General features: G+C 41.5%; 1 protein-coding gene across 1 annotated transcript; it reads left to right on the forward strand.

The window, feature by feature from the left end:
• Window positions 1-4,575: 4,575 nt before the first annotated feature.
• Window positions 4,576-7,249, forward strand: LOC6560004 (trehalase). The gene is made up of 3 exons (XM_001986179.2): window positions 4,576-4,663; window positions 4,722-6,183; window positions 6,248-7,249. The coding sequence occupies exons 1-3, from the start codon at window positions 4,608-4,610 to the stop codon at window positions 7,151-7,153; spliced, it is 2,424 nt and encodes an 807-aa protein (XP_001986215.1). The 5' UTR covers window positions 4,576-4,607; the 3' UTR covers window positions 7,154-7,249.
• Window positions 7,250-12,395: the final 5,146 nt, after the last annotated feature.

A 12,395-nucleotide genomic window follows, 5' to 3' on the forward strand; every position in this document is an offset into this window, starting at 1 on the left:
TTATTGTTGTTGTTCCTGCTACTGTTGCTTGCTTGTTGGTTATGCAACAGTGTAAGCAAGTGCAACTCTCTCAACTTGCTGCTATTTAGTGTTGTACTTTTTTTATGTGCTGCCCAACCTGCAACTAATAACAATAATGTGCAACGTTCTTCATGGCAATAGTGTCGTCTGGCCAAGAAGAAATTCTCTCTTGGTTGCAAGTTGCAACTTGCAAGTGGCTCAAATGATGCCTTAACTGATGGCAACCATTTAGCCAGCTCATAAATATTATTTAGTTCGAGAGCGCAGACAGCAAAACTTGGTCAAGTTCTGAGTTGCGGTTGTAAAACAGTTTTGTGCTTAATGAAGCGAAAATTCTCTCTCGATGCAACTACACTTGACCCATTACGAGTCTGATGTGTGTGTGTGTGTGTGTGTGTGTGGTCAGCACAAGTTGTATCCTTTCGTGCCTTATCGGTAGCACAAGTATCTGCGGCCATCGAGTGTGAAAGTTAACAATTGGCTTCAGCACTTTTCGCTTTCTCTCGATCAGTTAGCACTTCAACGCGAAATCGATTAAGTCGCATTCACACACAATAAATGCTTTGAATTTAGAGAAACAACAAACAAAATAGACCCAGTCATATTATTAATCACATCCAAATTCCTCATTAAGATTAGAGATCAAAGACTTAAAGATTCAAAGCAAAACGTATTTGAAATTAAGCGACACAAATCGATATGCGATAGCGATAAAAGATGCAATTATAAAGACATATCTAAATGATTTATAATATGCCTGGACATTTTACTGATCGACTATAGAAATTTCAGCAAGAAACACAGCATTTGTTAAGGAAACACGTATTTTCAAATTGAGCAAATTACAATTAGCAATTTTACTATTTATTTAACAGCCGCTTTCGGAGTATCTGCTAAGCGAGCTCTCTCGACTATAGTCTGCTTGCTTGTGACATAAAAATATAAATGATACATGCTCAGCTTGAGTGTGGCGTCAATCTAGCACACACCCAATGTGGCAAGTCGCAGCAACACCAAATTGAAAGGAAATGAGCTGCCATATATATTATGCATAGTTCAGCTATCGTTTGCTCTATCAGATTCAGCTTTGGCGGCGAGCAGAAAAATGGCGCAACAAATGATTGACATGTGCGGCATTTGCTACAACATTTGAACTGTTGCCAGTTGCCAGTTGGCAGTTGGCAAGTTAATACCAGCAAAGATTCATCCCCCGCGCACCCCCTGCAGCGGAAACGCAGCAGCAGCAGCGGAAGTTGCGTTTGCTGTGTGTGTGTATGTGTGTGTGTGTGTGCTTGTGGCAAGAAAAACTTTGGCAAAGTGAAAAACTTGCTGTCAGCATTAGATAAGCGCTTGAAGTTAATAGACTTGTAAAACACACGCTCCACACGCTGACCCCCGGTCGAGACTTTTGCTGGCAACTTGGCTCTTTTTCGTATTTTTGTTGCAGTCCGAAACTGGATTTTTATTTATTTGTTTGTCGCTGGCATGTGGCGCGTGTGCCGCAGCCGCACATAAAAAAATGGTGAAATAAATAAAATTGTTATACACGCCCCCCTCCGCACACACACACACACACACAGGCGGGGTCAGGGGTTGTGGCACCCTTTGTAAGCGGGTGCCTGCGCTTATCGGCCAAACTAACAATTTAAGTTGTCAGCTTGATATGAGGAAAAGAACAACATCAGCAGCTGATATATATACTGATAAATATATATGGTACATAACATATATATATATATATAGTTAGAGGCAAACTTTGCTGTTTAACTAGTCTCGATTAATTTGAACGTTTGGGTCCTTTGTTTGATGAGACTCCCTCTACGAGTGCCAGACATGTCTTCTTGTTCAAAGTTTAGCTCATCAACAAATGACCACATGCTGCGTAATGTGTGTGTTCGTGTGTGTTGTGTGTGTGTTGTGTGTGTGTGAGCCAATTTGGTTTTTGGCTGATTGACAGGCCATTTCCCCTAGCGACGACGACGACTGACTGTCTTATCAGCGAACTTTCTAAAGCCAATTTCAATTAATCAATTGTCAAGTATTTTGACAGCCGAATTTATAGCTCACTTGACCACACTCTGTGCAATTTGGCTAAAACTTGATGCGATTAGTTCGACTGGAACTTGTTAGACACACACTTAAAGTTTATACTGATTATAATGATTAACTTGCTGACACGCTCGACGATCGTACAGATGAAACCCATTCTTAATGTATGACTTCTGGCAGGTGTTAAAACTATTTTAGTTAAAGGTAAATTGCAAATATAAATTGAAATCAGCAGTTGCAAAGCTGTTATTCATTCAACATTCAACTTGCAGCTGATATAACTTTTGCAACCTTATTAAATATGTATCAGAATGTATCAGTATCATTGCCTATTTTACGGCTGACAAGTATATCACAGAAGCAGGCAGCATCCGATGGGATGAGTGTGTGGAGACAAACAATTAGTGAGTGAATTCCGAGTGCATGCTTAACACTCCAAATTTAATGTATTTGTTAACAACAAAAGAGGCGTGGCACATACATGTTTGTGTGTATCTTTGCTGCTGACTGTTGACAATGCGCTGTCATCACTCTCTCAGGCAGTTATTCATTCATTCAGCAAGCCAGCTAGCCAGCCAGTCAGCCAGTCAGCCAGTCAGTCAGTCAGTCAGTCAGCCAGTCAGTCAGTTAGCCAAGTCAGTCCATTTCAGACTCGGTGTCAGACACTCCGGCTGCGTGTTTATGTGCTGTTATTTACAATAGCGCATTTTTACACATATTTTTTTCAAAGTCAACAACATGATTTTCACAGTCTGCGCTGCGACGTGTGCATAACAAAAAAACAAAAAACACAAAAAAAAAACCAAAAATGAAAGAAAAACCATCCAACTCCGACAGGCAGCGACAACGGCGAAACAACATTTACATTTTAAGTAGTTTTTAAATCGCTGCAGACAAACGACAGCGCGTTTGACAATTTATCATGCGTCCTGGAATGGCTGGCTGACTGACTCTGGCTGACTCTGGCTGACTCTGACTGACTGACTGGCTGGCGTTACGTGATTCAGTCAGTATTCAACGCTCCAAGGCAGCTGCAATTTTGATTGATTGGTTCAGTTTGGGTTGTGCTTTAAGCGCAGTTGTCGCCCCAACTTGAGATGCTTTCTGCTTTCAGCTTTTTCATTTCAATTAATTTAAGCCAACTTATTAATTTATGTGAGCGTTGGAGCCGTTGACCACATGCCTCACGCTCAAAAGCTGCAACTGCCACAAGTGCGTTCACAGAACAACTGGCTGTGGCGCCACTTAAAAGCAGAATACTCAATTAGCCGCTGCTGCTCGGCTCGTTAAGTTGATCAATGCTTCCTCCCGTTGGCTATCGCTTCGAGTCAAGTGTCAACATCATATCCTGTGTATGCCACCACTCAAAACAAAAGTCGATAAGCCTTTCAAAAGAATTTCCATTTCTCCGTGCAAAAGAATTTTTACAAAATTCCCGCAAAGATCAGTTCACAATACTTATTCGAAATTAATAACTGCGAAAGGATAAAACGCCAATTGAATTACTAGTCTACTTGTAATAAGCACTCAGATTGTTTGACTGTTTTTTTTCTCAGTGCTTGCGTGTAAATAAGTTGGCTGCATTGCTCACTTTTGAAGGAGGTGCCTTAATTATTCAGTGCGTTTTATTGGCATTGGGCAAATGGCATTCTCGCATATCCTTTGAGCCTTAACACACGCACCGCAGTCGCCAAGTTAAACTTAAAATCGAATTTAATTGCACATTTTTTTGCTCGCTTAAAACAAAAACTTTGCAGACTACTCAAATGCCGAACATGCCTAATTTCGATGCTGAATACTTTTTGCGTAAGTTTCGACAATGGAACGCAAAAAACTTGCATTGGATGGCAAAAATGTATGAAGTGGTGCCCGCGTCTGATTTCAATTGTCCACTGGTTGGTTGGGTTGGGTTTGGGTTTGGGTGGGTTCATTTTGTGCCATCAGTTCTGAAATCGAGTTTCGCTTTGGTTCATGTGGCCACTTGAAGCGCATTTTCTGCGCCATTTCGATTCCCGTATTTTCCGTCTTGGTTTGCCCTTCAGTTCGCTTGTTTGATAAATTGTCTGGAAATTACAAATGGACAAAAGGCCAATAGCTTTTAGGCAAAAACGCCTCTTTGAGGGTGTGGGGGCTGGGGGGTTAGGGGGGTTAGGACTTTAGGTGCGGGGCAAAACATTTATGATAATTTCAAATAAATGTATGGCCAAGTAGCGGGGCACATTTGTGTGTAGCAGATTTTAAGGCGCTTCCTGTCTATTTACGCTGATTTATGGCGGGTAGCATTCATTGTTGACTCCAAATGGCAAATGTCGACAAATTTGTTTTAATGGTCAATATAATGGATGTTGTTATGCTTTGCATTTGATTTATAGTCCCAGTAGCAAATACAAATGTTGTGTTCTCTCCAAAATTCTGTAAACATTAGTTTACTATAATTTAGTTGTCATTTTTTTCCGGTTTTTGCTTTCTTTTTTCCAAATTGCCTTTGGTTTTAATCAGCTCTTAATTTTCACATACCAACTTCTTATTTAGTCGAAATGTCTTCTCGCAAATGCAGTGAATGTGGCCAGGTGCATCTGGCCGGTGCAAATGGGTAAGTTCTCAACTCTGATGGCCACATTTGTATTTCATATGGGTATTTATCTCTTAAGAGCCATTTACTGTTGCGGATCATTGCTGCGGGCGGTACAAATGTCGGGAGTGTTTAAGGATAGTAAATACTTTGTGGATATGAACTGCCGATATTCCCCGGAACGTATTCTCGCCGACTTTCAGTTGTTTAGCTCGTCGAAGCGGAATGAGACTTCGATGAAGCATCTGTCGAACTTTGTCGAGAATCACTTCGATCAGCCGGGCTCGGAGATGGAGTATTGGAGTCCACCGGATTGGCGCAGTGAACCGGCGTTTCTCTGCAATATCAAAGATCCGCAATTGAAACGATTCGGTTCCGTTTTGAATCGCATCTGGAAGCAGCTCGGTCGCACCATAAAGAATTGCGTTAGGACGAGCCCATTGCTCTACTCCCTGGTCTATGTGCCCAATCCGTTAATTGTGCCCGGCCCTAATTTCAATGAATTCTACTACTGGGACACCTATTGGATTGTCCGTGGACTGCTGTACAGCGGCATGGCTCAGACAGCGCGTGGCATGATTGATAACCTGTTGTATCTGGTGCATCAGTATAAATCGGTGCCACAAGGTGGACGCATCTACTATTGGGGCCGATCGCATCCGCCGATGCTGGTAGCCATGGTTAAGTCCTATGTGGAGATAACCGGTGATGAAAAGTATGCCGTCAGAGCACTGCCACTGCTCGAAGTCGAAATGGATAACTTTCTCAAGAATCATGCGGTGCAGGTCGAGGGTCGTACAATGTATCAATATCGCGATAAGTCAACGGGACCGCGACCCGAAGCGTATCGCGACGATGTGGCCAGTGCGTCCAGTTTCTGCACGGATGAGGAGCAGAGCGAACACTTTGCCCACCTGAAGGCTGCCTGCGAGTCCGGCCAGGATTTCAGCTCTCGATGGTATGTCTCGCCGTGTGGCAACAATGTGGGCACCATGGCCAATATCAAGACAACCTGGATCGTGCCCGTCGATCTCAATTGCATACTGTTCCGCAACTGTAAAACCTTGGCTGAGTTCAATGTGCTGGCCGACAATCCGACAAAGTCGCAACATTATCGTCAAACTGCCTGTGGACTGATCAAGGCAATAACGGCGGTGCTGTGGAATGAGGAGCGTGGCGTCTGGCTGGACTTTGATGTGAAGAATCGAATACAGCGTGATTATTTTGTTGTTACAAATCTATCGCCGCTCTGGCTGCATGCCTATCCCATTGCGGATACGGAGAAGATCTCAAAGTCTGTGTTGGCCTATATTGAGGAAAATAATCTCGATAATTTTCCGGGTGGTGTGCCGCACACACTGAACAACACTGGCCAGAAGTGGGACTATCCCAATGTATGGCCACCAATGATGTATATGCTGATCGAGGGCCTCAATAATCTGGGCACACCCGAGGCCACGAATATGGCTCAGCAATGGCGCACGCGCTGGCTCAGAACCAACTATGAGGCCTATTCCCAGACGGGTGTCATGTACGAGAAGGTGAGCTAACTTCTCCAACTTCAACCCTAAAATCAAACATCAAAACCTAACACACCTCTTGCAGTACAATTGTGAAGTATTTGGCGATGCTTCCGGTGGTGCTGAAAGCCAAAATCAGTCGGGCTATGGTTGGACGAATGCTGTGCTGATCGAAATGCTGGCCAGATATGGCAACGAGTTGACCTTATCTGATGCATCGGCTGACAACTGTGACTGTGACTGTCCACAAGTGGATGTGAGGTCCGCTTTAGAGGATTGCCCCATCACAAGTGAGGCGTACTTGGAGAAGATAGCGGACGGGTTGAATGTCGACTACGAACAGCAGATTGACTTATGTTCGCAGGCATACAGTAAAAATGCTTACGCAGATTTCAGCGTTACGACGAGCGTCACCGAGTACTCAGTGCCTCCGAGTGAAAAATGTGAGGAAATTCCCCAGTCCGTCGATAAAGCTGCTCAAGCCTCCGATGGAGAATGGGGAATGACTGGTTCGGCGCAGCTGTCAACATTGAAAAACGATAACGCATCGCAGGTGTGCTCAGTGTGTTGCCGTCATTGTGGTAGAATGGAGGAGAGTCAACCACTGCCGGAAGCCGGGCCCATTTCAATTGATATGGATGAGATCAACTGCCTCTTGGATTTGAGTCCGTCCGACGCAGAAGATATGCGAGCCACGTGCCCGAATGATGATTCAGCAACGCAATCGATTAAGACTGCAACCGAAGACGAGGGTCAAGACGAAGGAGACGCCGTAGACGAAGTAGACGACAATGAAAGTTGTAAATGTGACGAAATTGAGGAAAGTTTGAGCTGCACTGCTCCACCTCCGGCGCCGATCATGTTGACGAAAGTATTCCCACTTGCCGATGACATAAAATGCCCGCTGCCAACTGAGCCTGAGCCAGAAAGTACAGATGGTTGCACCTGTGACAATAAGAAGGCAAATCAATCGGCGGCAGAATGTGATTAAAATGAGAGCAGCTGCAAAAATTGTGACAACATTAACAAAAATCATAAGAATAGTCCAAATTTAGCCGTTATGCAATACAGAAGCAAAAAGAAGTAACATTCATTTTGATAATTTGTTCCTGGGGCTGTAATATTTTCTAGCGCCGACAATTTTCATGTGCTTGGAAATATCTTTATGTTATCTTTATGTTATGGTTAATACAAGCACACACACACACACACACACGTATATATATATCTATATATATATGATATCTTGTTGCTTTTCGGACAAGGACACATTTGTTGAAAAGCGAAAGTCTCGTTTGACACAATTGCCACCCCACCCACAATCATCATTGTCTGCCTGGGTGTGTGTGCCTGTGTGTGTGTGCCTGCGTGTGTTTGTGGCTCTTTGGTTTGTCCTGTCAGCTGTTAGTGAGCTCATGCTCATGATATTTGCGAACAAATCGTTTGTGTGCCACCCCCAAAAAATCCCATTCCACAACAAAAGAACACACACAACTCATGCCACATTACAACATTTGTACATAAATGTCTATGTTTGTCTGTGTGAGTTTTGCACTCCTACCGCCCTTACCGCCCTGCCCGCCTCCTATTGCTGATGCGATTGTAGTGCTCAGATATTATTGAAATGTCGTTTTGATTGGCTTTGATGTCTGGGTGAAAGTAGCAGTAGCAGTAGCAGTAACCATAACGCTTTCGTGTTGCTAAATGTTTTATGGCCCCCGACACTGGTCCTCTCTGATGCTCTGATGTGATTAAGCGATAAGTAGTCAACCATGAACACATTTTCGGCCAACGGCAAACACACTAGTTAGTTTTGGCCCAAACAAATATTACATATATGTATGTATGTATGTGGTTCGGTTTCGGGCGCTTGAACAATTGCACATTTGCCGCTAATTTGATTACATTTTCCAAACGAACGCAAATGAGTATACATATATTGCATATATGCATATAAAAGCCCTCAATCAAATGACGAGAATTTAAAGCACTGCTTATCCAATTATCAATTGCACGTCATTTGTCAGCGCCGCTTGCCATATCAAATTCGACCAAAAACAAATATTCAAAAGGGAGCCACGGCACAGTAATGCATTCTTTTATAGGAATGTGCTCAACATTTCAACCTCGGCATGAATGCATTTAGCAAAACTCCAACAGATTCGTCGATTGCATTTCAATTAAGAAAGCGTAAGGAAATTTGAAATACTTGTAACGATATATTCCCACATAGGTCAACTAGCTAAACTAACTTTAATGAAGCATTATATTCTATAGATTATTCTTACGAATTCAAAAATGTAATTCTAACTGCGAAATAATCGTACTTAATATTTCATATGCGAAAGAACCTCAAATCCGACTTCTTTTTAAGCTAATACACCAATGCCAGCAGCAAAAATTAACTGCAGAAATTGGCGGCAAATCGGAGTAGATTACGCATAGTTTTAGCATAGTTTGAAAGTACCACAACTTTTGATATTGCAAACAAGACAAACTAACGAACTGGCTGACGGGGTTTTCTAATTAGAGCAGCGTCGAGATCATTTGCATCTTATTGACTAAATTAACTGGCTGGCAAAAGTTTTGCTTGAACGAAACTGAAAGCAAATGAATTGAAATGAAATGTCAAAATACTCTGGCAGAAAAACGTTGAAATTGAAAATTTACATTTGCTGCTGCGTCTCCCATCTGTCAGGCAGACAAGTGCAGCAGCTCGAAATGTTTCAATTACTTGCTGCCTGCACATAGATACACACACACACACACACATAGACACTTGCACACTCATGCACATAGTCGTAAATAAATAAAATCAAGAAAATGCAACAGCAAAAAACAACTACAACAAATCTGTCATATGTCAAACTTTGCCATATTTAATTTCCTCTTTGCGAAATTAGTTTTGAGCAAATTTTTGCACATTTTTCATATTGTTTGCAACACACGCACACACACAACACCAAAATTCGAATTTGTTTTTTTATATTTCTGAGTTTTTTTCGAATGGTTGCACAGCTGCAATAATTCATGTTCAAAAACTACAAATTGAGTCATAAACAACTTTTGATTTCGCATCTATGACATACACGGCTGTCCTATTTAAACCCCAACTCTTTTCGGTTACCACTCTTGTGTAGTTTTTCATTGCATATAGTTTTTTTTTTGGGTGTTTGGGGTGGATTGCCAGCAGCACCACCCAAGCCTGACCTGACTCATGTTTGCAGGAAGTATAATTCGTATTTTGTGTGCTCGTTTTCGTTGACCTTTTCAAATATTTATGAGTTTGTGTCTGTGTGTGTGTGTGTGTGACTATATGTGCATCTGTGTGACTGTAGCCTAGCGCTCATTAAAATCAAAAGCATATATAAAAACCGCTTATTGCATAATTAAGCAGCCGCACTTTTAGTTGTGGTTTAGAGTGCACGCAAATAAAATAAAATCAGAATAAAAAGTAAGTTTTAAAATCGTTTAAAAAGGTATGCAAATAACGTAATGCTCGTTGGCTTGGGTAACTGTCTGGCTTACTTATGTTTTTTACTCTTTATGATTTATATCGAAATACGCTTTTTTGGCCAGCCAGGACACAAGGACGAACGGTACAGGCCGTCAGGACGCAGTTGGGCCGGCTCACACAAAAAGCTTGCCGCTTAATTTCATTAAACATTTATGAAATAAAGGCACAAGCTGCTGGCTGGCGTATTAAAATTTGATAGTCTGCTGTGGTCGCCCTCTTGCGTATATATCTGGGAGTATATATATATATATACATACTATATATACTATATATATATATATGAGTATTTTCTGCGTCATTGTTAATAACGTTCTGTGGTTAAACGCCAAAAGTCACCAATGACTTCCGTTTCCTATACGCTTCAGAAGTTTTATAACTGTACGGAACGATTTGTAATATATAGAAAAAAGTTGATCAGGAGAGTATATTTGAATTTAAATTGCAGCATCCAATAATTAATGATTTGTCTAATGTACTAAATGATTCTTAATACAGATTCTAAACAAATGCCGCAAAATTCATTGTATTTTCATAGTTTCAAAACAATTTTCTTTTCCGATTTTTTAGCTGATTTTTTCGCTTTGTTCAGAGAGTATTTAGCCGTCGGCTAGATGGGAAATGCAATATTCTTTAACTTGTTTGTATTCGGTTTATTGTCTTTAGCAATTTCAGCTGTGTGCACTTTATTTGATGGACTTGTTTATGAGCAATTTCCATTTTCATTTACCGGCTGCACCTTTGGCGAATCGCAATTTTTGTGTGATTTTTATTAATGTTTATTGCCCGCGCTGCCAGGGCGTTTAATTTGATGCTCATGTCCCCAACAATGACGATGTCCTGCAACGCAATTGCAACTTGAGTTGTCAAAAGGACAACGGGACAACGGGATAACAACTCAACGAGTTGGAATGCAATTTGCAAATGCGTATTGCATATTACAAAGTGCGTAGCGGTTGAGGTTGGCTGTGAGTCGAGACTGGAGACAGGAATCGCTGCCGCTGCTGAATCCTGGATCTGGAGCCAAGGAGTACGCATTTTTCTGTTTTTTTTTTTGTTGTTTTTTTTTGGCCAAATTGCATTTTTAATATCATTTGCCGGTGCAGTGGCGTTTTGTTGCCAGGGTTGCCATTGCATATAATGAATGTGCGCTTGCAAATAATTATTTTTATATGAATTGCAACGTTAACCGTAAAAAAAAAACGCGAATGGACAGGTTGGCAGTCAGAAAGATGCCGCCATTTTACACTGTCACTAACGGTAACGGTTACGGCAACGACAACGACAACGACAATGGTAACGGTAACGGTTACCGGGCAAATGAAAAGTGCGAGCATATTACATACTTGAGCGAACTTACAAGACATTTTGGCATTCTGTAATATTCATAACTGCCTGGCGCAGTGAATAAGTAAGCAGGCAGGCAAGTAAGTAAGTAAGTAAGCACTCCCTCCCCTCATTTGCCACCTGGGTTTCACAGAACCTGATTGGGTGGTTGGGTGGGTCCCTTGACATCAAGTTTAAGTACATACTGTGAATGAAAAGCAGAGCTACTCGGCTCGATTTATATTTATTTACATTTTTATTTAAAGAACTGTCCAACAGTCATCACGAGCCATCGTCTATTATCAGCAGAAAATGGTATTAATAAAAGGTCGACACAAACCGATAAACATAGTCAACGAATGATCAAAAATATTTAAGCGATTTAAATTCATATTTGAACATTTTCAATACATTTTAAAATTTGTATGCTAAGAATTTTCTAAAGTGGTATTTAGTGAAATTTCTTATAATAAGCTTTGCATATAAATGATATAAATATAAATATTGTATATAAATGAATGAAATATAAAAGATATCCACACTTAACCAATTATTATTATTTTAACGATCCTCACATTTGCGAACAAAAATCTTTGAGATCGGACTACTATACTACTATATACTACTACTACTACTACTATATTCTATATCTAACGGTAGATTAGCTCTTGTATTCAATTAATAATTTATTGGACTCGTTTGTGTCATTCTTTTGACTCGATTCTATATGATTTGTATATCTTGAATATCTTCACGCATACTCTATAAATTTTTCAACAGATTCTTAACAGTTTCGTCAAGCTATCCGCTTACAAAAAATTTGCCAAATGCGGCATTGGCTCTCATTAGATTAGGCTGATTGTGCTCTGCCCTGCCCTACTCCTACCCCGTCGCCTAACCCTGCTCATGCTCCTGCCCTGGGGCACTCCAAATGCTGACATCTGTGACAGCGCCCCTTGTGCTTTCTGGGCGGGGAGTTGAGACGGGGGACTTCGTCGCATTGATTGTTTTTGCCACTGGTAATTTGAAACTTTAAAATATTTATGATTTATGTTACGTTGAGCGTTAGTTGGGTTTACTGTTATTTCCCCCACCTGCACACACACACACACACACACCAAATCACGGCCAACCCCTGTCTGTCAAGCTTGTGGGGCCTGACTGGGCGTCAACGGTGGTTGTTGGGGGCGGGGTGGGGATTGGTGTGTGGAGGTTAGAAATTGTTCATTATAGAGAGCTATGCTGGCTAAGAACTACGTCTAATGGACTCCGGGAGGCGCGTTATTTTGCATGGTGAGCGACAAAAATATTTTGGCACGTGCTGTTGTGGAAAGCGTAAAATGGCAAAGGATAGAGCCAGGGGCTACGACAGGGAGAGGGGCAGGGTCAGGGG

This window comes from Drosophila grimshawi, unplaced genomic scaffold (assembly GCF_018153295.1).
Source record: "Drosophila grimshawi isolate 15287-2541.00 unplaced genomic scaffold, ASM1815329v1 contig_1367, whole genome shotgun sequence".
NCBI classification, from domain to species: domain Eukaryota; kingdom Metazoa; phylum Arthropoda; class Insecta; order Diptera; family Drosophilidae; genus Drosophila; species Drosophila grimshawi.